Source organism: Electrophorus electricus, chromosome 9 (assembly GCF_041902795.1).
Source record: "Electrophorus electricus isolate QZ-2024a chromosome 9, ASM4190279v1, whole genome shotgun sequence".
Taxonomy (NCBI): domain Eukaryota; kingdom Metazoa; phylum Chordata; class Actinopteri; order Gymnotiformes; family Gymnotidae; genus Electrophorus; species Electrophorus electricus.
This window is the reverse complement of record NC_137505.1, coordinates 8,467,623-8,494,450: the sequence shown is the minus strand read 5'-3', so window position 1 is coordinate 8,494,450 and position 26,828 is coordinate 8,467,623. Positions and strand designations below refer to the sequence as shown.

Here is a 26,828-nt window from a genome sequence, read left to right as displayed (position 1 = left end):
GAAGCGGTAACTCAGCCAGTGCATCGTAGAGTGGCTATCACTCTGTAAGACAATCAACTTATTTGTATTATAGCCTGACATGGATTTTAGATAAACATGAAAAAGGCAAATCTGAAAGTCAGAATTTTATTTCCAAGCTTGCGATTTTTATTGAGTCGATGACAAAATAATAAAAATGTAATGCTACTTGAATCACATGGATAAAATAGTCGTAACCCTGGTCTCTGACGTCATCCGCTCAGTCTCCAAACTGGGTTAGGGTTGATGAGACCCTGTCGACGGTCCAGCGTTTGCGTTTCATCGGCTTTTCCCATCTTCGAGTGTTAAACTCAACTTTTTAAACTACATAAAACGAAAGGCAGAAGAACGATGGGTATGTATGGCATGAGCTAATGTTTTATTTCATCAGAAGTGAGTTTGTTTAAAGCTTAATTTTTGTGTTGTCATTTATTTAATGGTATCATTTCTGAGCGCCTTAACTTTGCGATGAAGTTGTTTTGAAAAATATGCGGATATATTTTGGGAATTCCTGTCCTTGTGGATCTGAATGAACCCAGAATAACTACGATTAGGGACAGTTTTAGAAGAACTGCGATTATGGAGAGACTTAAAGGATTCTTTCGCAGTAGGATAAACTCTGAGTGCAGTGAGGTCATGGTTTGGTGAGGAAGTATCAGCAGGGTTGAGCCAAACATCCCTGGGCTTATCGCTCCAGACTACAGGAAAAAGACGATATGCTGACTATCATCGGCTGCAAACGAACAGAAAGATGAAAGTTCTCTTACGTAAACAGGCTGCTGTGGATTGACCTCATTTAAAGTAGATCTTTCACTTCTTGGCCAGCACTTAACTGTTCAGTGTTAGATTTTACTGACCTGGAAAACTCTCTATAATAAATTCGCGTGTATTTACCATCTGTGGTGCATGCGTTTGCCGCTGTGTTGTCACCGAGTGAGCGCTCTGCAAGCGGTGGTCAGAGCTGGGGATTACTCAACGTTTGGCGTGGAGTTAAATCTTTTAAATTGTAGTGGATCGAGTTGGAGATGTCCGTGTGCTATCGTTAAGTAGGTTTGAGGTGTGGTAGGGACGAAAGGGCATTAGCGTGCTTTGGGACCTCTGCTTTTCAACACTTTAGTGCTGGGGAGACGCCGGTGGTACTGACACTGAACACATGTCACAGACAGCCAACAGACTCACGCTTTAGGGCTTCGAGTGGACTGTGGACCAGATGTTTTTCTTTCTTTCTTTCTTTCTTTCTTTCTTTCTTTCTTTCTTTCTTTCTTTCTTTCTTTCTTTCTTTCTTTCTTTCTTGTAATCAGTTTCTCCTTCTCTCACACAGTTCAGATTTTAGTGGGCTATTTGTTTGTTTGATACCACAAGTATCTATATCCATGAGAACACTGTCCCCTTTACGGAGCTGTGGGGGACATTAACATCTTGATTTTATTTGCTGGTTTAAAGTAACCAGTGTTCTCTTGCCCTGTCAGCTAGGCTGTTACCCGAGGGGTTCTTCGGCTGCTTGAACTGAACCATGTGTCCTGCCCTGGCGGAGCCGGGTCTAATAGGGGGGATGGTGTTGGAAGAGCTGAATGGCTATGATACGGCAAACAGCGGAGAGCTTTTGCAGGCATTCACTGAGCACCTTGCGCTCCCACAGGCTGCCTTTGTGTGCCTTCATTCAGGCTCAGCCTCTTTGTGAGCGGCCAGCCGCTGCCGGTGGTGGAATCCAGTGAATCTCCACTCTGAACACAGCCTGAGAAAGGCAGCACCAGTGAATCGGGGCCCTCTGTCCCTCCACTGGGAGGATGTGGGCCAGGGGTAGAGCCTGCTTTGTGCTTTATGCAACTGCTAGATTGTAGTTGTTACAAAATCTCTTTCTGAGACATTTGAATGAATGATTTATTTGTGCCTGTTTTTTTTGGCGGGGCTATTATGCAATCTTTGATACATTTTGTTTGTCCTTTTCAATGCCAAGGGGTTGAAGCAGTTATGATGTTATAAAGCTATTGTGAGCTTATTAGAGAGAATAGCGAAACATCTGTGTATAAGCTACATGTTTGTCATTGGTGAAATTGTGTCAACGCATAGAAATGCACCTTTGCCTTTGGAATGTGTGGCTGTGTACCAAAGTACCAATGAGACGGGCCGCCTGTCATATGCTGCCATCTCAGACCTCTGATCTGGAACCCGCTGTCATATACTGCCATCAGTCCAGGCAGTGATGCATTTCTGTACAATATCTCAGATCTCTGATCTGGAACAAGATTGTGAAAACCAAGATTGGCCCACTGTAAATACTCTTTCTCTGAGGAGTTTAATAAATGTAGTCTCTAATAAACAAAAATGTGTGCAAACCGATGGGTGTTAGGACATATCAGGGAGAAGCTACTGGCCAGTCATAGGAACCCTGAAGAGGAAGGCTGGAGTCTACTGATGCCGTCATTTCTCTTGTGTGTCAGAGAGGACTTTACACCCAAGTGATGTTTCAAATAATTTTTCATTATTATGCTTTTATTGTGGGTACAGAATTGTGGGATTATAGGTGTAAGTATAGTGAGGATGCTCTGAAAAGCCTTTATTGCTGTTCAGCATCCCATGTGTCCAGTGATGATGATGTTTCTAGCTCTTGTGAAAAGACAGGAGGCGTTAGTGATAGATAGCTTGATTTAAGTTCATTTAAGAAGGGAATATAAAGTTTAGAGTTCAAGAAAAAGGTTAAAGAGTTAAAGAAAATATTTTTGAGGGAATGCAGTGCCAAGCTTGGTGTGTATGATTTGGTACGCCATATGTCATATTCACCTGTGACTTGGTGCACCATATCCTGTATTGACATACAACTTGGTACACCATATCCTGTGTTCACCTGCAACTTGGTATGCCATATCCTGTGTTCACCTGCAACTTGGTATGCCATATCCTGTGTTCACCTGCAACTTGGTATGCCATATCCTGTGTTCACCTGCAACTTGGTATGCCATATCCTGTGTTCACCTGCAACTTGGTATGCCATATCCTGTGTTCACCTGCAACTTGGTATGCCATATCCTGTGTTCACCTGCGACTTGGTACGCCATATCCTGTGTTCACCTGCGACTTGGTACGCCATATGCCATATTCTGTCCACTCAGCCCTTTTCCACCAACAGTTCACACTGAAACAGGGTTTATTAGTAAGCGTTTGGTGGATTTATTTTTGGTGGAAATGTACCAAACGCTTACTAATAAACCCTGTTTCAGTGTGAACTGTTGGTGGAAAAGGGTGAATATGACATATGGCGTACCAAATCATACACACCAAGCTTGGCACTGCATTCCCTCAAAAATATTTTCTTTAACTCTTTAACCTTTTTCTTGAACTCTAAACTTTATATTCCCTTCTTAAATGAACTTAAATAAATAGGTCTTGCAAGTTCGTCCCAGCTGCAACCAAAGAACAGTATATTTTTCAGTGTGAACTGTGATGACAGATTGGCTACATTATTTATTAGACTACATGTACTGTTATTATATATCCATGACTATATCATATTTAATACTGTAGTATTATATTAACATTGTTTACTTGTGCTGTATTATATTAAAGTATTAACACTTAATAATTAATATGTATTAACAATATTATGTATTTTTATAATTTCTTTAATATTTCGTTCGTTTCATTAAACGCTTCAGTTCGGACTCGCGTTGCACACAGAACACACAGGAAATAGGAAATAAAAGGTGGATACCTTTTATTTCCTGTGTGTTCTTCACCAGTTCTCTGAATAGCACCAAGGTTCTAAGAAACCTAAATAGAACCCATTCTAGAACCCGTTCAAGTTATGTTGGTTGAAAAGAGCTATGAGTGGCTTTGATTACCAAGCCCTGTCAGAGCCACAGAGACGTGCAGAATGTGAGTGCTGATGTTAGAGCACGTCACACTTACTAATAACCCAGTGTGTTTTTACTGTGTGCATTCTTTACCTAATCCACAACAGCCTGGTTAACAGCTTTTTTTGATGATGACTTTAGTTCATTCCTGACATGACTTGTGACATTAACAAGATTATCTTTATTTTGTGCCTGTCTTGAAGTATGTTAACTTTACTTTTGCTCAACCAGTGGAACCAAGTGAAGGTTAGCTCTACCTTGAGTGCCACTTACCATTGATCATGTTCTGAGTGAATTATGAGCTAAACGGAGACATTTCTCCTAGCTTTACTCTCTCTGCCTTTGTGCTGACTGTAGTTCAGGAAGAACTCACCCCACAACAGCATCTTGGAAAGTCTTACTCACTGTTGGCTCAGTGAGCTCAGCAGGTCTCATTGTTTATGAGTAAAATGAGACTATGAAAGCAATCATGTTTTATTTTGCAGGGTAGCATTAGAATTTGGTTCAAATGATGGTACTTGCTAGGTTGTGGTCTGATAGGTAGAGTTTTTTTCATGGTATTTTTGCTTCATGTAATGACTTACGTTTTATATGTCAAATGTATAAAAATGTTTTTATTATTTTTGTCCTTTTTTGATTATTCATGGCTTGTTTAACTGTTGCTTACAGACATTTTAGATACTTTACACAGAATAGATGTCAAACAGTAAGCTCGGTTTAAGACCCAAGTTATTTAGAGTCTCACAGTTAAAAAATTCAGGGAAGATAAAGACAACTTCCAAAGGCAACAGAAAAAAACTTTCCATTGTTGATAAATTTTCGGAATCAGGAGATTAAATTCTTTTGCTAAGCATTTTATTTGTCTTAGCACTGCCAAAGGCATAAGTAGAGCTCAGACACACTGTGTGTGATAGAATCAGCTTCAGTGTTTCCAGGGGCAGGATCTGCAGCACAGAGAGTTGGGGTCTATAGCACTGTACCCTGTGGGACAGAGTCTATAGCACTGTCCACTGTGGGACAGGGTCTATAGCACTGTACCCTGTGGGACAGAGTCTATAGCACTGTCCACTGTGGGACAGGGTCTATAGCACTGTACCCTGTGGGACAGGGTCTATAGCACTGTACCCTGTGTGACAGAGTCTATAGCACTGTCCACTGTAGACACAGGGTCTATAGCACTGTCCACTGTGGGACAGGGTCTATAGCACTGTCCACTGTGGGACAGGGTCTATAGCACTGTCCACTGTAGACACAGGGTCTATAGCACTGTCCACTGTAGACACAGGGTCTATAGCACTGTGCACTGTGGGACAGAGTCTATAGCACTGTCCACTGTGGGACAGGGTCTATAGCACTGTCCACTGTAGACACAGGGACTATAGCACTGTGCACTGTGGGACAGAGTCTATAGCACTGTCCACTGTAGACACAGGGTCTATAGCACTGTCCACTGTAGACACAGGGTCTATAGCACTGTACACTGTGGGACAGAGTCTATAGCACTGTACCCTGTGGACACAGGGTCTATAGCACTGTGCACTGTGGACACAGGGTCTATAGCACTGTCCACTGTAGACACAGGGACTATAGCACTGTGCACTGTGGGACAGAGTCTATAGCACTGTGCACTGTGGGACAGGGTCTATAGCACTGTCCACTGTGGGACAGGCTGTATAATACTGTCCACTGTAGACACAGGGTCTATAGCACTGTACACTGTGGGACAGAGTCTATAGCACTGTACCCTGTGGACACAGGGTCTATAGCACTGTGCACTGTGGGACAGAGTCTATAGCACTGTGCATTATGGGACAGAGTCCATACCACTGTACCCTGTGGACACAGGGTCTATAGCACTGTCCACTGTGGACACAGGGTCTATAGCACTGTCCACTGTGGGACAGGGTCTACAGCACTGTACACTGTAGACACAGGGTCTATAGCACTGTGGGACAGAGTCTATAGCACTGTCCACTGTGGGACAGAGTCTATAACACTGTACCCTGTGGGTCAGGGTCTATAACACTGTCCACTGTGGGACAGGGTCTATGTCACTGTACACTGTGGGACAGGGTCTATGTCACTGTCCACTGTCCACTGTGGGACAGGATCTATAGCACTGTCCACTGTGGGACAGAGTCTATAGCACTGTACCCTGTGGACACAGGGTTTATAGCACTGTACCCTGTGGACACAGGGTCTATAGCACTGTACCCTGTGGGACAGAGTCTATAGCACTGTACACTGTGGGACAGAATCTATAGCACTGTATACTGTGGACACAGGGTCTATATCACTGTCCACTGTGGACACAGAGTCTATAGCACTGTGCACTGTGGGACAGAGTCCATAGCACTGTACCCTGTGGACACAGGGTCTATAGCACTGTCCACTGTGGACACAGTGTCTATATCACTGTCCACTGTGGACACAGAGTCTATAGCACTGTACCCTGTGGGACAGGGTCTATAGCGCTGTCCACTGTGGACACAGGATCTTTGGCGCTGTACACTGTGGACACAGGGTCTGTGGTGCTGTACACTATAGGACAGGGTCTATAACACTGTACACTGTACCCTGTGGACACAGGGTCTATAGCACTGTCCACTGTGGACACAGTGTCTATATCACTGTCCACTGTGGACACAGAGTCTATAGCACTGTACCCTGTGGGACAGGGTCTATATCGCTGTCCACTGTGGACACAGAGTCTATAGCACTGTACCCTGTGGGACAGGGTCTATGTCACTGTACACTGTGGGACAGGGTCTATGTCACTGTACACTGTGGGACAGGGTCTATGTCACTGTACACTGTGGGACAGGGTCTATAACACTGTCCACTGTCCACTGTGGGACAGGGTCTATGACACTGTACCCTGTGGGACAGGGTCTATGTCACTGTACACTGTGGGACAGGGTCTATAACACTGTACACTGTGGGACAGGATCTATGTCACTGTCCACTGTCGGACAGGGTCTATGTCACTGTACACTGTACCCTGTGGGACAGGGTCTATGTCACTGTACACTGTTGTACAGGGTCTATAACACTGTACACTGTGGGACAGGGTCTATGTCACTGTACATTGTCCACTGTGGTACAGGGTCTATAACACTGTACCCTGTGGGACAGGATCTATGTCACTGTACACTGTCCACTGTGGGACAGGGTCTATGTCACTGTCCACTGTCCACTGTGGGACAGCGTCTATGTCACTGTACACTGTCCACTGTGGGACAGGGTCTTTGTCACTGTCCACTGTCCACTGTGGGACAGGGTCTGCTGCACTTTATTTTTCTCCCACTTGTCCACAGCATCCAGCATGTCTGCGCTGGTGTCCAGAGTGTCCAACCTCCATGACTCTGGAGATAAACTATACTCTTTGGTATATTCATTTTTTATCTATACTTACAGTGACAGTCTTTGTTAACTGTGGGATGAAATGAAAAGAAAGACATGCACTCTCTCCCCAGACTAAAGGCATAATGAAAAGAGCCCAGGAGGGGGCGGTGGGGGTGTGTGGCTGTCCCCTGGAAGTCACCCATCTTCTGTCACCATCCTGGAAATGGAGTGGAACTCTGGATCTGTGAAAATTTCAGCCATGTGCTCCTCATACATCAGTGCTAATTGTTTACTCTTTTTCCCGTGAAACTTGAAACTCTAATAATAAAACAGTAAAAACCATCACGGAGCTGGTAGCTGAAGCAGTTGGTCACTTTAGTGTAAAATAAACCCAGTTGCATGAGGCATCCAAGATTTGGTGCTTTTTCATGACTACAATGTAGCAAATAAATCGATTAAATTCGAGTCGATTCTATATCTTCAATGCTTTCAATACTGAATATAGCCTGAGGAACTGAATCAGTATTCTGGATATGTGAATCAAATGTGAATCAAACTATTATTATTATTATTATTATGACACATTTGCATAGCTTGTGGTGCTCATAAGTAAACTGTGCAGTCAGATAGCATGAGTTTATTGGCCAGCTGGCTCGAGTGGCGAGGCAGCATGGGCTGTATGAAGGCAGTGACCTAGCGAGGCAGGTAGCATGGCTACGTTAAAAACAAAAGAGTTCCTCTCACGTCCACGACTTGTGGGGAAAACAGGCCCTGTCGAGTGTTGGCATATTTTGCCTACATCACTGATGAAGACGACCAGCCAACAGATGATAAAGGTGTTATAAATCTTTCCACTGCAAAAAGGCAATGCCAGCAACAGGGCTAAGCATTTGACCGAGAAGTATCCTGACCTCTACAAAGATCTGAAAACAAGACATCTTAACAAAGATAACGTCTATAAAGTCTACGCCGGGGAGATGGACGATGGAAATTATCAGTGGAGGATGGAAATGTTTTTAAGCGTGTAACATTTCATATGGGCTAATTTTAAACAGTAAAATATTGGTGTTTAAAATGGGTGAACAGTTTAACCTCAAATTATGAATATTCTTCTTAATCTTTATTTTTCTTATTAAGAACTTCATTTCTATTCATTATTTATTGATGGTATAGGAACCAGGAGGGTTTGTTCATTGGCAGGAATCAGATTCTTAGTGACATGGGTGTATGATGGTGAGGATTAGCGTGTGTGGGGGAGTGTGTGGATTAGTTATGTTTTGTTCCAGACACAAATTTCCCAAAGGTTCTAGTGAAATAATTCTATTCACACACTGGTATAGGTATGCTTTATTGCTGTCATATTAAAACATACCAATCAGGCACAAGAACACACATATGCGCATATGTGTAAGGCTATACAGTAAATCTGGAAAAAGAGAAGAGCATTAAGCTTGATTTGCTTCGATATGTTTTTAGTTTGTTCTGTCTCTCGCAAAACATACTATTATAAGAACAGGTATTATAAGAAGAGGGAGGTTGGACAGTACAGAGCTGTGCACATTATGAGGACATTCACAGGACCTTTGGGCTCAGATTCAGATGCCTTTAGCCAGTGTTCCTGGGGGTTGTTTGAACCCTGTGGATAAAAGTGCTTGTTAAAGTGGCTTGAAAGCGAGTTTGAAGGCTCACGGTATCTTGGCATGGGACCCAGCGAGTGCACTGAGTCCCCACAGGCAGCTCTTTGTGCTGTGCTCATTCACTGGTGCTGCTACTGAGTGAAGACCAAAAGATCCTCACTGTAGCCATCACCTAGCTAATCACCTCCCACTCCTTATTTGCATATCAAACGGAGAATTGGAGTTGTATTGGACTGAGTTTTAAACTTTAAATACCCACAGAAAGTTGCAGGCTGATTTGAAAACACCCTTAAGTCTAATGGAGACTTTGTTCAGAGCAGCCCTGAGCTTTACATGGGCAGAACTAGCAGGATTTAAACATGTGACTACTTTGGGGAAATACTTCAGTGTACTTTAAATCTTCAGCTGAAGTTCATGAGTAATTCACTATGTTGAATAACCCCTTACAGTTCTTCAGCTGATTGTGATCCTCTTTTTTGAAGAGCCTGTGTTGTCCTCGTCTCATGTCTTCTGATTACTGAACAGTGCCTCATTATAACCCTCAAGCTGATCTTAAAGATGTTATGCAAAACTTCATATTGGTCCTATTGATGTCTGTGAAGCTGAATTTGAGGCTGTGGTCCCTCTGGTTCTATAGGGAAAGATTTCAACTCATGTGTGATGTTAATGTCTTAGCTAACATCTTCATCGTCTGGGCTCTTTGGCTGTAAATTCAGCTGTAATGTGCATAGAAGGCGTGCAGGCCATGAGAATGTCTCAGTTTGAGTTTTTTTCCGGATGAGACGACAGCTGCAGGAAATGCAATAGCATGCCTGTCCAAGCAGATCAGCCACTGTCTTAGTCATTTGGGGATTGTGAAGCTGAACCAAAGGTGAAACACTAGCCTGGGGACAGATGCTGTGTGTCATTTATAACATGGTAAGGTTGCTTTGCATTGGCCATCTGAACTACTGGGACTAATTAAATATTACTGGTAATATTATAACCAATCGTCTGTCCAGCTCTTGATCCTAACAGATGGTTCAGACAGCTGCAAAGATGAATTCCAGTACAGTATGCTCCAGATCTCACTTTTTCTGTTTCATCTAAAGAGGTCTAAATTTACACATCGGCATGTAGATCAGCACAGATGAATATCAGATTGACTTGATCTCATTTGACAGTTAAACACTTGAATCATTGAGGAACACTGACAATGCTGAAGCTAGCTGTTGGTCTAGAGCCAGCATGTTAGACACTTTGGGTGCTTTTATCAAGGATCTTGAGACACACACAAACACACACAAAGCTAGAGAGTTGAAGTGGGGGACACTTACAAATCTGAATTAAAAACGACATCATCTCTAGTTTCAAAGTGCCATTCTGAAAAGTAGTTTCACAACAGCTCTCCTGTATAGACCAGGAGTGGAGAACATGTTATTCTGTTGCCTATTCTAATAGCTGGTTAAACAAACTCTACTGCATTATAACATATCTGTGAGAACATCAGGGACAGATCTACATGTGCTGAGTTGGACTGTACGGAACTGGGTTGGACTGCATTGTACTGGGTTGGACAGCACTCTCCAGGTTGTGGTCCAGTTAGAGGATCTGAAAACCCACATGATGAATCATGGACTCCGTTTGCCTGGTCTGCACTACCACGTGCGTCAGAGTTTCCACCTGTAGGTTTGAGAGTAACACAGAATTCATGTGCTTTATTCAGCATTGGCTGGAGTTGGTGATTGACTGAGAGGTCATTTGAAGCATTGTGTTTCTTGTCATTTTGCTCATTACTGTAAAAGTAGAGTTCGTATACAATTCAACAAGGTGCAATCAACATTAAAGGATTTTAAATGTGTTAGCAATATGATATTAAAATAATCCTTCTTCTGCTTCCTTCTTATAACAGTGTCCTAATCCTAAATAATCCTAATCCTCAATTCCAATGCAGACAAGCACAGTCAGTTAAATTATAATCCATTATGGATAGCTGATAATATAAATAAGGAATTAGGGTTATTTTACACAGTTCATACTGGAGGCAGTGAGTGCTGCTGAGCTGCACTGAGCACCATGTTCCATTCTCTGGAATGTGCCAAAATTCTATAACTTTTACCAGATGTACAGAATGAACAGTAAAAGAGTTCAATCTGTCTGAGGGGAAAATGTTGTGGAGTGCAGAGTCACTATAGAAGGCATTGAGTTCAAGGAGACCTCATAAAGCCCAAAACCCTAGCTCTGACCCTAATGCCACTGTAGAGGGCCTGGAGTTATGGGGTTAAATTTGAGCCAGTGCATGTGGTCTCTTCTTCAAGATTCTCAGAAATTTCTCCTGTGGTGCTGTTGTTTCTGGACTGCAGGTCTCGTGTCCATGGTGTGGAGATCCTCACTAAGCAGGTGTCTGCTGCCTGTTTGTTATGGTGCTAGTGACTGACTGTTCTCATGCAGCAGAATGTCCAGCCTGTGGTGAGCTGACTCTTCAGATGGGAGACAAAGCTCATCTATGCACTATGCACGCACTGTGCTATTGTTACAACTTCAGGGCTCAGGGTCAAAGTTAGGGTCAAAGGTCAGAGGGGTCTGGTTTGAATTGCGCAGTTGATATGGTTGCATGACCTTCTGCAGAAGTCTTTAGATACAAGAAATCTGTCCAGCAGTCTGTAATAACCCAGTGTGTCTATTAACCCATTGTGCTTTACTCTAAATAGGCGCTACTAAAGATGTTGTTTTTGTTGTTATTAGTATTATTGTTGTTGTTAATTATTATTATTATTATTATTATTATTATTATTATTATTATGACACATTTGCATATCTTGTGGTGCTCATAAGTAAACTGTGCAGTCAGATAGCATGAGTTTATTGGCAGCATTGTTTTTTAGTTATTTTCCAGTGATGTTAGGGTTAGCATTAGGGTTAGTGTTAGGGATAGAGATAACTCTAGTCAGCACTGAATGACTGGCAGTGACTAGCAGTTTGGTCACTCTGTTTACTGCCAGAAGGTCAACTGGTCTAAACTGGTGTATACAGATTATTCGGTCATAGGCTGCATTATATAATATCAAATACAGTGTTAATGTTAGCCTCTACACAGGGCAGGATCATACCAAGCTCTCACTTAAGAAGTACGAATCTGGTCACTCTCTGTTCAGACGGTCACAGATGCACAGAGGATAAAAGATCTCAGTTCTTCAGTTTCACTCTTTTCAGTTCAGTGTTGTTTAATTTCCTTCTGAATAAGCTCAATAGTGCAGCTGTCTGTCTTCATGAATATTCAGAGTTTTGTGACAGCCATCTTCTTAGTTTCAAGGCTGCTGACATGTCTGGGTTCAGTCTGCTGAGACAAGGGGCCAATCGAGGACAGGCTTTAAGATCCTCCTTTAATATTCTGAGACAAGCTTGGTCAGACTGCATAAAGCTTTAATTATGGCTGTGCACATAATGACTATATCCATTATTTAAATAAAGAATTAAGAGGTAGAAATGCTTCATATATATGTTTTACATTTTAGTGATATAAGTCCATAATGTTTAGATTTTCATAGTTTAGTGCTGTCTGTTGTACTGGTAAACATTAGGTAATTGGTCTCAACATGAAATCTTTTCTGGATGGGTTTTATTACACAATATACCGTACCAGATACTACACTGCCCCTCTGCCGTTACACCATTGATCAATATCGTTGCATTGCTAATATGAAAATATGAAGAACTGAAAAACCTCAAAGTTCCAATTTTGACATGCTACCAATGCCAAGACTTCTCCAGGACAAATATTTTCCAGATGAGGAAAGACTAAAGAATAGAAAAACAGTGTAAATAACATGGAATAACAGGGTAAATAACAAGGAAATGAAAACCTCTAAATGTTTGTTTTGATAGAGTGTTATGCTTGAAAAGTTGCTGACTTTCTTTATCCACATGATCTATATCTTCTCCAGTGCATGAGATGTGACATATACAACAGTTTGTCTTGGACAAAGCAAAGAATCTTCCTAACAGTGAGCGATTCTGTAAATGACCAGAATGGCAGACAGATCTGGATGTGATACAACTGCTGAGTTCAAAGAGCAGCTGTTGTTTCCTGAAGCTGGGTTTGCACCCCAGGCTTGGTGCTGGGTTCACAGCTGTATCACTGTCCTGTTGTTTCCTTTATCAGTCTGTGGTACTGTTGCAGATTTTGGGTAATAGATAATATGTTGCATAAAGTTCACTAACATTAAAACATAAAGCGTTTGCATAATGTGTGCATTATTTTAGATAGTTAGCTTATGTGCTTTATGGTTAGTAGCAGTGTATCCCTGGGAGCTACTGCCAGTTGTCAGAATGCAAATGAGCACTGCAAAGCTCATTTTGCCTGAGAATGTTTGCCACAAACAACACCTTCTGCTTGGGGCATTTGGTCCTGGGTTGCCTTCACCTCCACATCTTTTCACCCCAGACCCTGTCCTGGGAGGCGCGAAGTCACATGAGATGTTAAACTCTGTTTGCCAGAGACCTCGGAAAACGGAGCTTTTTCCAATTCCCAAAACCAGCAGCACAAACATACAATCAGGGACAGGCTGATTTAGGGGTCCTGCTCTCCATTTCAGCACTGGGGGAATTCCAACAAAAACCTCAGGGTACGATGAGCAAAAATGGCCTAATGTGTAGATTACATAGTTACCAAAAGATGCTAAAATTCCCGGTGCGAGTCAGTGGAGTATGAAGAACGTGTCGCGATACAGAGCTACAGCTATATTTGTGCATTTTATATCGAGGCCAGGGTTGGGTTTGAACTAGTACTGGCGACTAATGGTATTTTTATTGTCATCGCGATATGAACATGCGCAATAAACACATTGCAAAAGACGCGATTACTAAGAAAGGTTCACATGCCTGGTGAACCTTTCTTCACGTAAAATTAGTTTCAGACGACACATCCACGTCATCTGGCCCATCGTATTAATCTCGTTTGCCACCCTCAGGACGTGGTGTAGACTGGAGGTTAGCTAACGCTGGCATGTCTGAGGGGGGACGCCTGCGGGTTATTATGTACTGCTCTTTAGTCCTTTTGTTTAATCGGTCTCTGAATGTGCCTTTCTTTTGTTCTCGTTGACGCACTTTTTGTTCGTTTTTTATTTTGGTCGTTTCATTAAACTCTTAGTTGGAGACTCGTCCACGACCTCATTTTCTTTCCTGTCCGTTCTATTGCGTTAATAATTTAAAAATAATTGAAAAATAATTTAAAGGGAGCAAGAGAAATTAAACTTCATCACACACCGCTTTCCACCCACGCACACACACTCACACCCACACACACTCACCCCGCCTACCCCCCCAAACACCCCCACGCACACACACACACACACACACACGCACACAAACACACACACACACACACACACCCTCCGACACACACACGTCACACGTCACTGCAGTCGCAGTAAATCAGGTGCTTTTGCTTCCAGGTTTAAAGCTTTAAAAAAAATTTTTTTTGGTTCTTTCTTGGGTTAGGGTTAGGGGTTATGCTAAGGTTAGGGTTTGGGCTAAGGTTAGGCATAGGGATAGGGCCAGGGGTTATGCCAAGATTAGGTATAGGGCTAGGGTTAGGGGTTATGGGTTATGCTAATGTTAGGGGTAGGGTTACGGGTTATGTTAAGGTTAGGATTACGGATTAGGGCTACAGTTAAGGGTTATGATAAGATTAGTTTTAGGGATTAGGGCTAGGGTTAGGGGTTATGCCAAGGTTAGGGGTAAGGTTAAGGGTTAGGCTAAGGTTAGGGTTAGAGAAATTCTTGCTAAATTTATCTAACTGTCCTGATGTAGCAGTGCACCAAATTTGCAAATAAGAAAGATTAAAATAATCTTAAAAACTGAGTAAAATAGTTGCTCTGTTCCTGGGGAAGTCTATGGAGCAGCTTTACATGTATGTCATAATGCTGCACATAGGATGGTGCTACATTCAACAAACCGAGGATTCTGTGCAAGATACTGACGTGACTGACGATGCACGATGAAACAGCATTTCTCATTCAAAGATGTGCACCATTTGGAGTTTTGGAGTTTACATGTACAGGTGATTTGGGCACTTTTGATTGTCTTTACACTTTCAGCATAGTGTCATCTAAAACACTGTTCACTGTGTTCAGTATGTTCACTGTGTTCAGTATTATGGCATAAATCTAAGGCAAAGTACAGAACAGTGGCTTGATAAATTAATTACTTATTATTAGTTTATCCAAGATTCCAGACCTTCATGCTTTTGTGATTATACAACATCTTAAATGTTCTTTTTAGAAGTGTAGATCAACTAGGCTATATAATTTACAACCCTTTAAAACACAGCCTGGCACTGGTGTGAAATGGGCTCTGACAGGCTCTGAGGTCGTTCTGACACAAACATCTTCTCATGGCTGCACTCTCTTCCTACACCTAATTCAACAATAAAGGATGTTCAGCATAATGACAAAACTCCCAGTTCACCTTTTCATCTCAGATACCATCAGTTGTGTTTAAGTAAATCTTGCCATGTGAAGTTCCTGTCAGGAATGGTGAGTTGTCCGAGATGCTGTTTAAGCCATGAATTTCTGTCTTACTGCTGAAACTGGGGTGTTGAATTAACTGGTCAAGTGTTGAATAAATTGGCTGTGCTGTCTCATGTTCCGGGACGTTGGTCTGCAAGTGAGTCGTGCTTTTTGTGTGTTTCTGTGCTAAGATTAAAAGCTTGCAGATTTGAAGTGATTCTGTGTTTCTGTCTCTCTCATTCCTTCTCATCTCTCTCTCTCCAGTTTGTTTTATTTTTTCTGGTGTACTCTAGATAATAAATCCATCAGCAAATGGTGGATTAGATTATGCTATTTCTGTTTAGCAGTAATGTAAGCAGCATAGACATATGGAGCCTTCAGAGGGCTCCCATCTCTCCTCGAACTGTGTTTGGCTGGGAAAACACACACACACACACACACACACGCACGCGCACACACACTCACACACACACACTCACACACACACGCACGCGCACACACACTCACACACACACTCACACACACACACACGCACGCGCACACACACTCACACACGCACACACACTCACACACACACACACACACACACACACACACACACACACGCACGCGCACACACACTCACACACACCGCTTCTGGGCAGTTGACATGCACACACATACATACCCCAACTGGGTAGTCCCTTATTGTCATTCATAGTGTGACTGTTTCTTCATACAAAGGAATCCAAAGGAGCATCTAAAAGAAACAGAAAAAGAACGAGAGAGAGAATCAGAGGGAAGACAGAGACACACTGAAAAAGACTTTTTCAGAAGAATTGCAAAGAAGTGTAGAGAGGGAGAAAAACAGAAAAGTGAAGAGAGCAAAAGAGAAAAATCAAAAGAAGGGAGGAGAGAAGTTGGGAGAAAGGAGGCATTTTTGGTGATGTGTGGGACGTTGCCATGGAAACTCCCATCAGTGGAAAGCCTTGAGTCAAGCCAGGAAGAACAAGGTACATTGAGAAAAGCTCAGACTCAGACTCCCACCAAAACACCACAACACACCGCCACAAAACTACAACACACTGATATACTGCCACAACACACTAATTCAACACCACAACACTGATAGTTACAGTGCCTGTCATACACCACAACATATTAATATAACAGTACAACACACTGATACAAATGTCTCTGCACACTGATACAACTGCACAACACACTTGATATTTACCAGAGTACTAACACACTAATACAACAACTTCACACACTTATGCAATACCACAATATACTGATACAGTGTTAGACTGCCACATGTTACAGACCACATGTTTTAGAAAAAAATTAGGAAAAGGATAATTGTGCAGAGAATGGTGCAAAAGGAGAATTGTGCAGAAAAATATTTTGAGGAGCACTTTGAAGGAAGAGAGAGTAGAGCAGTCATGAGGTGGCCGAGGGAGCAGTGACACTGGAAGACCTGACCGGAGATCTAAGGGAGCAGGAGGGCGACTAAATGTTAAAGGAACTGCAGTGATGGGTCTTTGTGAGTTACAGATGTAATATGGGGCTAGAATGTAAGTGATAAATTGAAAATGATGCCAAGGCTATAGGGTTAGGTTTAGATGTACGGTTTGTTTATGATTTGTGATTAAAGGTCATGTTTGGGTTACAGCTGGGGTTGGGATTAGAGGTAAGGTTTGGGTTACAGATGGATATATGGGGATATATGTGTATATATATGGGGTTTGGTATAAAGTTTGAAGAAGATGGTACTCATGCAACTGACTGTGTGTGTGTACGTGTGCATGTTTGTGAAAGAGAAGGTCCCATCTGGTTTCAGATACTGAAATTCTGGCTGTGGTGATAAGTGAGGTTGGATGGAATGGCCATAGCTATGTGTGTGCGTTGGTGTGTGTGTGTGTGTGTGTGTGTGTGTGTGTGTGTGTCTTTATGAATGGGTTTTTTAACCCTCATGTTTGGGATTGTAAAACACAGGATCATAAACTGGCAAGCAGGAAACTGGCTGAGTTTCCTGCCTGTGGGGCAATCTGCTGCTTGGTTTGAGCATCTTATAGAATCCTCCAGAAGCATGAGGTCCTGGGCCCACCCCTCTAATTCAGCACCATCTCCATAGAGACCCCAGCGTGTCCGGATCTCTGCTGGTCCACACTGGGTGCTTTGTGTGTCTGGTCCCTGCTGACTACTTTCCAGCTTGGCCAAGCGTATTTTAAAGACTGTGGGTTTGAATCATGGTGCATGACTCACGACACACACACACACACACACACACACACACACACACACACACACACACACACACACACACACACACACACACACACACACACACACACACACCCCGCCCTTCTCCCTGGGATGTTTATGTGGAATATCATTCTCTGCAGCATGTGCAAGTCATCAGGAGCAAAGAAAATGACAACCAAAGTGATTTACATTCAGTAAAGGTTCCTCTGGACTGAGTACAAGTAGATTTGTAGCACTGTAATACGCAGATGTGCAGATGTGACATTTTACTGCAAGAGTCATAAAATAAGCAAAACACCTTTTCAGTGTTGAAAGTATTGATGGGTCACCCCCAGCATTAGGAGAAACCGTCCATGGACGTGCATGTCTGTTGTGTAACTGCTGAAAGCTCACTGTGGGTTCTGTTTGACTCATGCGGTTAAGTGTTTAGTGAATCTCTGACTTGTGGTTCGTGCAGGCAATTGTGTACTCTTAGGATGGATAATTTTTGTGCCTGTAGATGTTGTTCAGTTAGGGCAGTATAGGTACAGAGCCAGTCTGGGCGCATGTGTATGATCTGCTGTGGTGTTGGAGACTGTTCATCTGTGGTGTTGGGGAGTGTTTGTGTGGGTGTGCCTTGTATTTTATGACATACTGGTGAAACGTTCACCTTGTTTTCCTCAGGACTCTTTCACAAACACAAACAAGGACAAGGTGGTGCGACTAACACTATAATATTTTTAAATACACAAACTAACGTTGAAATGTAGGATAAACCCCCCCCCCCCAACATGTGTATACAACACCACACCCTAGTAATATTATACATATATACCCAACACAATATCACACATCAGGTCATCCAGCACAACCACTTTGACATCGGTAAAAGTGTTCATAACAGGGAGGCAGTGAGCACGGTAAAACAAGCTGGTGACTCGGCAGTCTCTTTACCACTTCACAGCTCACCCCGAATGTCCCCTTTGGTAGATAGGAAAGCAAAGTTTGTAAATTCCTCAGCAAAACTCCATCTGCAGTCAATAATACCCTGGGGTTAGAGGGAAAAAAATATCCTACTCCTTCAGGTGTATTTCCAAATCTTGTGGTTCCTGTACAGATCAGGGGGATTGCTTGTGATGCCCTGCTGGATACTGGAAGCACCTTCACCCTCATACAAGAGAGTCTATGGAAACGCCAGAATGGTCTCTAATGCTGTAACCACCAGCCTTTTGTGATGGCTGATGGACAGGAGAGCCAAGCCATCAGGAAGGCTCTATTGTTTCTCAGTCTTCATGACACATCTTATAAAATGGAGATATATGTCCTCGGGGACAACAACCTGCATATGCCTCTACTGCTGGGACTAGATTTTCTAGTGGTTAGCAAGCTCACCCTCCAACCTTATCACAAGAAGTATATAACATCCAACGGTAAAGTACATCAGTTTAAGAAAACATGTTCACTAAGGGGGATGGCATCAGCTATTATACAGCAGTTATGGTGGCGGAGCAACCCTCAGCATGCCATCAGAACATTGTCTCTCAACCTCAGACTGTTAGACCCCTGCTGCAGAAGTGGTCTATTGTATGGACAGAGAGTTTAGGTTCTGCTAAGATTGTGCAACACCTAATCTACACTACTGATGAGGTGCCAGTCAGGTGATGAGTATACCAGATCTCCTCCCATAAGCAGGAAGTGATCAAGAACCATGTTCAAAAGATGTTGGCAGAGGAAATACTAGAACCATCCTCCTTTTCTTGGGTGGCTCCTGTGGTCTTGGTGCCTAAACCAGATGGGTCCTTCCGTTTTTGTGTAGATTACCATGGTCTGAATGCCAAAGCATGCCTGGATGCCTACCCAATGCCTCTGGTACATGAGAGTTTGGAATCACTGGAAGGGGCAGCATACTTCAGTACTTTGGATCTCTTGAGTGGCTAGATCTCCGGAAGGATCTCCGGAAGGGACGAGCCCTGAACTAATATACCACGCCCCCTCCTTACGGGGTATGCACTAAATCTAAAACACGAGTGAAAAAAACAAAAAGGAAAAAGGTTGATAGATATGTACACATTATTTATCATATGTGATCATTACACTGGAACTATCCTACTGTAGGCCTACATAATAGTGTGTGCATGTGTAGGAGAAAACACATTTAAGAATCTTTGGGTAGAGAAAAAGGGATTTTCTTCCTCTCTCCACATTTTTCCCTGTTTATCATTGTGCTGTTTTTGTTCTTTACTCTGTGAATCACATTTGTAAACATTCACATATCTGAAGGCCTTGTGCTGGTGACGCATAATGCCTGAACGTAGGCCTGATACTGCCACAGACCACATGGTTACTGCCCAAAATCATCAGAGCCTTTCGACAAGACTTTAACTGTAAAAAACGGACCTCTGCTAGTCTGAGTATGTTGAGATCCCATCCACAGGAGACGGTGTGTCAGCTGGGAAACATGAGACACTTGATCAAGTCCCAGTGAAGAGTGCACTCTGATCAGTGAAAAGAGAAGGAATAAACCATAGCGGCGGCTCAAAGTTCACAGAGGAAACCAGAGAGAAGTGGACCTGCAGGGCCAAGGAGGTACATGACGGAACAAAAGACATGATTGTTGGAGGTAGCAGAACAAGAGTTCAGGCACAAGCTGTGTGTGTGTGTGTGTGTGTGAGAGAGAGAGAGAGAGAGAGAGAGAGAGAGAGAGGGGGGGGGGGGAGGGGGGAGGGAAAGGGATTGTATAGCAGTATTAACTATTCTTAGTTCCAGTTTGGAGTTTACCAGTGTTACTGCAGTGGACCTACAAGCACCATCCTGAAGTGGCTCCTGAACGACAGCTGAGAAGGAAAATCAGATGATTTAAGAGCTGTTGACGAGCAGTAGAGAGCCGGCGTGGGAAAGGGGGCTTTGTTCATACAGAGTGTAGCACAACACTACACAGGGTGGGGAAAAAATAAATGTGTGCTGAAGCGTGTAGGGATAAAATCACACACCAGTGTTGCAGTCAGCAGAACTACCAGGCTGTGTGCAGAGCCACGTCTCAGGGACCAGCTCATGAGGAGGATGATGAGGTTAATCAAAAACATGACATCATAATATTTACATAACCTACAAAAATTCCTATACTCTGTTAAAAGAAATATTCAGATGAATCCTTTCAGTCTTAAAACACCATTTTTTATTTGCAGCAAAATGCAAGAAAGCAAGAAAATCTAATGAAAGCAGGACATACCCAGGGGACATACCTGGTTGAATCTGTGACAGTAAAACAAAGTGACAGAATGTCATTCTGATGGATTATTTGTATAATTCATTGTTGATAATTTTTCTGCCTTTTGACAAATAACTCATGACTTGAGTCCACGGTACTCAATCAGTGTTACGAATCCAGAAATCGTTACTTTAACAATATAGAGAGACAGAGACAAATTTCCCCAGAGATCATAACATATGACTCAACACTAATAGAATCTCTATACACTGCAGTGCTGTCCTCAAAGATGAAATCTTATAGATTGACTGTTCATTTTCCTGGCAGAGCAGAAAAATGTTTTATAGTTTGTGTGTGTGCATATATTTGTGCGTGTTTGTGCGACTGTGTGTGTGTGTGCACATGCACGTGTACATGCATATGTGCGTGTGTGTGTGTGTGTGTGCACATGCATGTGTGCGTGTGTGTGTGTGTGTGTGTGACCTGAACCTTAATTCTCTCCAAAGACAAAGGCTGTGATAACAGTTAGAGGACTGGGCTGAGGGAGGGTTAGGGGTTAGGGGTTAGGGGTTAGTGTTTGCAGCTGCACCTCAGCTAACATTCATGATGCAGGGGGCTTTGAATTTTATCAGCGTGCTGTTGTGTGCCGGCTTTACACTATGATGGTTACGGTGATGACTGAGTGGTAATAATACTGTGGTATATAGTGTACTGTGATGACCGTGGTTACGATATTGAAGTGTATGCTATACTATGATAACCGAGTGGTTACACACAGATTGTACCATACTTGTGTTATGACTGTTGACCCAAAATGTTAGTTTTGTTTGTTTGTTTTTTTACACTGGAGTCCATTCTCAGGCTTCTACAGTTCATTTTTGGGTTTAATTTGAAATACAAAGACCTTCAAATATTCTCTTTTGTATTTAAATACTTTGCCAACATGTGTCTTGTTGGTTTTCACTGAGCCGTGACCTAGAGGCGCAGCCTCCTTCCAGCTGTGGTATTGTTTAGGGTGTTTGCGTGACACTTAGTGAACGTTTCCATCCACAGTGACGCGAATGTTGCTGGGTGTGTGGTGAACAGAGCAGGACATTAGTGTGAATAAGCAGACTGATTAAAGGCCCGTGTGAGACTCTCCCATTCCCAACCTCCTACACAGCACTCCAGCCTGTGTGACACAGGCTCAACACCGGCTGTTGTGATGCTGCTACACTTCTAATTAATTAAAAACTGATTAGCCAGCAGAGGGTTACAGCTAGAGGCCAAACGACCTTGCCATGTCATGAGGGTGTTTAAGTACTACAGAATAAAGGCATTATTTTGTGTGTGTTTTTCCTGCAGGTTGCCTGGACTGCTGTATCAGGTGTCTGGGAGGAGTTCCCTATGCGTCTCTGGTGGCCACCATCCTGTGTTTCTGTGGAGTGGCTCTGTTCTGTGGCTGTGGGCACGTGGCACTGTCTGGCACCCTCACCATACTGGACACTCACTTTTCAAAGAATGCCAATGACCATGTGATGCTTACGGATATGTAAGTGGCCTGGGAGTGAGTGTGTCTGCACAGTTCTGAGCTGCTCGTATAAAGCACACTTATACACCTGCTTCACTGGCGGCTGGAGAGCTGTGTGTGTGCATTTCTCTTTGCCTTTAAACATCACTGATCAGCACACACCTCCTCATTGCTCACACCATCTACTAGCAATCCATCTGTATCATTCCTGAAGCCTTGGGGCCATTTATCCTTTTGCTACAGAAATAGATTGTCAAACAGTAATTACCTGTTTACTGTATCAGTTTAGATGTAAGCCTTGGATTTCAGTTTGTCTTTGCTTTGGTTTGTTTTGAAGGTCAGGCAGCTTACATCTGCTTGTAATTCATCATTGTAAAATATTTACAGTTTCAGGGTTTCAGTCAAAAGGACAAAGACCTGCTCAGAGCAAGAGTGTAACCCAGCATTGTTCAGTACCACATACAAGTCTCATACACCACGCACCATACACCAAGCACCATATGCCATGCACCAGGCATCATACATCATACACCATATACCATGCACTTCCTTTCAGGTCTCGCTCTCGCTCTCTCTCTCTCTCGCTCTCTCTCTCTCTCTCTCTCTCTCGCTCCAGCATCCAGTTGATGCAGTATGCAATCTATGGCATTGCTTCCTTCTTCTTCCTGTATGGCATCATTCTTCTGGCTGAGGGCTTCTACACCACCAGTGCAGTCAAAGAACTACGCAGCGAGTTCAAGACCACCATCTGCGGTCGCTGTATCAGCGCCATGGTACAGACGTGCCCCCACTCCTACAAAACCTACCGGTTTACCAGCATAGCATTTAATATCCTAACACTTTTAATATCGTGACACTTGTGAGTCTTGGAATAACCTACTCTGTAGTGGTGGAGTTTTTCTGAGTCTTGGAATACCCCACTGTCACGGTATGGCCCCCCCACCCCCAAACATCTGTGTGTGTGTGTGTGTGTGTGTGTGTGTGTGTGTTTGTCTGTATTGCCATGCCCTCTTATGTTGCACACCTGATCCTTGTTGTGTGTCATTGTTGCGTGTGTATAAAAGTTTCTTGTCTTATTGTGGATGTTGTCGGTGTTTGAAAATATAGCCTATGTGCTATGTATTGTTGTTAGGTGTGTCAATAAATGTCTGTTTCAACGTGTCTCATCCCCGCATCCTGCTTAAGCTTCTGAACATCACACCTACTCTGTAGTGGTGGGGTTTCAGGGCTTCAGACTGAAGTGACTGGGAGGATGATGGTGGTAAAAAAAAATAAAATAAAAATAACTAACAATAATTAGACATATTGGTGACTAATTAGCTATATAATGTTAAGTAAGTGTTAAATGTTATACTAGTGTTAAATAGGCCTTCCTCCTACTGTGTAAGCTGTCCTCTCTGCTATTTGGTTTCCTTGTCATCTTTCATAGTTTGTGTTTCTGACGTACGTGCTGGGCGTGGCCTGGCTGGGTGTGTTCGGGTTCTCGGCTGTGCCGGTCTTTCTCTTCTACAACATGTGGTCGACCTGTGCCTCCATACATGTCGGTGACATGCCTGCCAACCCGCACACCAATGATTCCATATGTGTGGACATGCGCCAGTACGGTAAGGTTTCAAATGACCCAATACCATAACCCTAGTACGCCTCATTAATATTCACCAACCCTAATCCTAACCCTAGTACCCTAACTCTAGTACTCCTAATCAATATTCACTGTAACAAAGCAGGATAACTAAGACATTAAGTTGACTGATTAGCAATTTAGAAGGGGGCAGATAGCTGAAACTCCTGAACGACTTGGACCATGATCCTTCATTATAGATTCCATTTCAAGTGTCTAAATATCAGGGTGACATGTATGGCTGTAATTATGTGCTTCACTGTTGAGCTGAAACACGTATTGTGGATGTTTGTGTGCGTCTAACAGGAATCATCCCATGGAACGCATCCCCCGGGACTGCATGCGGCTCCACACTGCTGGACATCTGTAACACCAGTGAGGTACGACACAGGTTCTCGCATTTATAACGCATGAGTCAGGACTGTGTTTGCATGTCATCATCATGTTAAATAAAAACAAAGACAAACAGAAACTCAGAACTAATTCAGTGTAAATCTCTGCAGTAATAACAGACTCCATTTGACCAAAGTGAGGAGAGGATGTTGAACACTGTCCCTCCTCTAAGTAACTTAATATGAACATAAGGAGCTTCTACTGTTCATGTTAACATTAATGTTAATGTTAGCGCTCTGTTATACCTTAAGGAGGAAATATTCATGTGGAAGATGGTCTAAGCTCAGTAGCCTCCTCTCTGTGTTGCAGTTCTACCTGTCCTACCACCTGTACATCGTAGCGTGTGCTGGAGCTGGAGCCACCGTCATTGCTCTGGTAAGTGTGAGGAGCTTTACACGTGCTCACCTGTGGGGTGTGTGTCTCTTTGCCTTTAAACATCATTGATCAGCACACTTCTCATCACTCACACCATCTACTACCAATCCATCTGCATCAGTCCTGAAGCCCTGGGGCCAGTCTGGCAAGCTCGGTCCTACACTGGGGGTGGGGAAAGTTGGGTTGTCCCCGGTGTGGGACGGAACAGCTGGGCAGTGCACAAAAATAGAACAGAGAGCTGCAGTATCTCGCTCAGACACAGACACACACGCCAGCGGCAGGTTGGACCAGCTCTCATCATGTACTTGTTTATCTTAGAACTGTTTCTGTCAGTCAGAGGAGGAAAGTAATAAGTAGATAATTAGTTACTAGGTAAAGCAGTGACAGAGCACAGCTGCTGCTAGGTAACCCAGAGCACCACTGCTGCTAGGTAACCCAGAGCACCACTGTTGCTAGGTAACCCAGAGCACCACTGTTGCTAGGTGACCCAGCACGAGTCGTTTCCTCACCCCTTTCCCCTTCTGTTCTTCCCCAGCTGATCTACATGATGGCCACCACTTATAACTTTGCCCTTCTGACGGTTAAGAGCAGAGAAGACTGTTGCACTAAGTTTTAACTCATCTCAGCATGGCGCAGTTACACACGCAGATGCAGTATGCACTAAGAGAACTACAATGAAATCAGAAAAAATTCCTTTTAATCATGCCACAGTCTGTAAATAGTGAGCTGCATACATATGTAATGTTTTAGACATGGCTGACCAGATGGAGCCTGTAACCAGGGAGACGGGGTGGGGTTAGGGGCAAGGCTCGAACTTAATGCCAGTCTTCATTAAAGAGAAACCAGTACAGAGATTTTTTACCTAAAACGTACATGTAATTATCAGGAGCTTCTGACAAGAGTAGCGAAGAGCCTTTAGTCACTGGGAGCGTTGGAGCTCCTTAAGTCATAAGTAACATCAGTCAGGTGTTTGTGAAATGTAAGTATTGGGTGGAAAAACTACCGGTTTTGGCATGATTTGCTGCCAAACACGTTTACATTGTAAATGGTTTTTTTTTTTTGTTTGTTTGTTTTTTTTACACCATGCAATCTAATCCATACGTCATATTTTAAAGATTTTTTTTTTGGTTTTTGGGCATAATATCATCAAAAAGTGCTGATATCCATTTACAGCTGTGGAATTGTGAACTCATTTGATTTTAATTTTGTTGCTGGCATTCAAAGACTAGAAATTGTGCTAATATGTCTAGTTCTGACTTCATCTTGGCGAGCTTCTTTACACACGTACCTGCATGTGTTCAACAGGTTCATATGTACACATTCCCAACCATGCAAAGCAAAACGGTTGAAGTCCTTGCCAAACACTAAATCAGTCAAAGCTTTGAAGGTATCCGATATCAACAGTATAATTTATAATAACGTGATTTCAGGTGTTACCATACAACCCATACTGTAGCTAGGTTCAAATGCCATAGAGGTTTTATTTAGAAAGATCTCTAAAATATAACAATTATTTTAACACAGAATGACACAATGCATAATTTTCCTCTATTCTTTATTGGTTATTTTTACTCAGTATTACCATTTTAATATTTAATTCTTCATTAATATTTTGGAAAATGTAGCCTTTTCTTTCGTTTCCATATAAAATAAATACTCTTTGTTTAAAAAAACACACCCAGTGGTCCTTTTTATTATCATTTTGACTATATGATTAAGGAATGGCTATATAATTAATGATCATCAGTTCACACAGTGCAGTCATTTGCATAATTATTTGCATATTAATTTCTTTACTAACCCCTTTATTAAGATGGCTTGCGTTGCTTAACGTCCTATCATCACCACCACCAAGTTCCCAGTCCATTTGAAACTCCATTCCCTATTAATGTATCCTGTCCTAATAATAATAACACAAAGATTTGGAGCATAGCTGTTGTATTTTCTGTATGTGTGTGTATACACCTGTCTTGTGGGGACATTGCTCTCTGTGAGTGAGTGTGTGTATGTGTGTGTGTGTGTGTGTGTGTGTATACACCCGTCTTGTGGGGACATTGCTCTCTGTGAGTGAGTGTGTGTGTATACACCTGTCTTGTGGGGACATAGCTCTCTGTGAGTGAGTGTGTGTGTGTGTATACACCTGTCTTGTGGGGACA

General features: G+C 42.8%; 1 protein-coding gene across 2 annotated transcripts in view; it reads left to right on the top strand.

Annotated features, from left to right (window-relative positions):
* Positions 1-225: 225 nt before the first annotated feature.
* The window catches only part of gpm6bb (glycoprotein M6Bb), a 29,428-nt gene continuing 2,825 nt past the window's right edge, over positions 226-26,828 (top strand). Inside the window, exons 1-7 of one of the 2 annotated variants that reach the window (XM_027028230.3) lie at positions 226-373; positions 22,118-22,304; positions 22,900-23,056; positions 23,713-23,887; positions 24,211-24,284; positions 24,607-24,672; positions 25,208-26,098. In XM_027028230.3, the coding sequence (XP_026884031.1) occupies positions 370-373; positions 22,118-22,304; positions 22,900-23,056; positions 23,713-23,887; positions 24,211-24,284; positions 24,607-24,672; positions 25,208-25,288 (744 nt within the window). In that variant the 5' untranslated portion in view covers positions 226-369 and the 3' untranslated portion in view covers positions 25,289-26,098. Of the gene's footprint in view, positions 374-22,117; positions 22,305-22,899; positions 23,057-23,712; positions 23,888-24,210; positions 24,285-24,606; positions 24,673-25,207; positions 26,099-26,828 lie in introns of those variants that run through there. The other variant, XM_027028229.3, reaches the window with a different exon arrangement.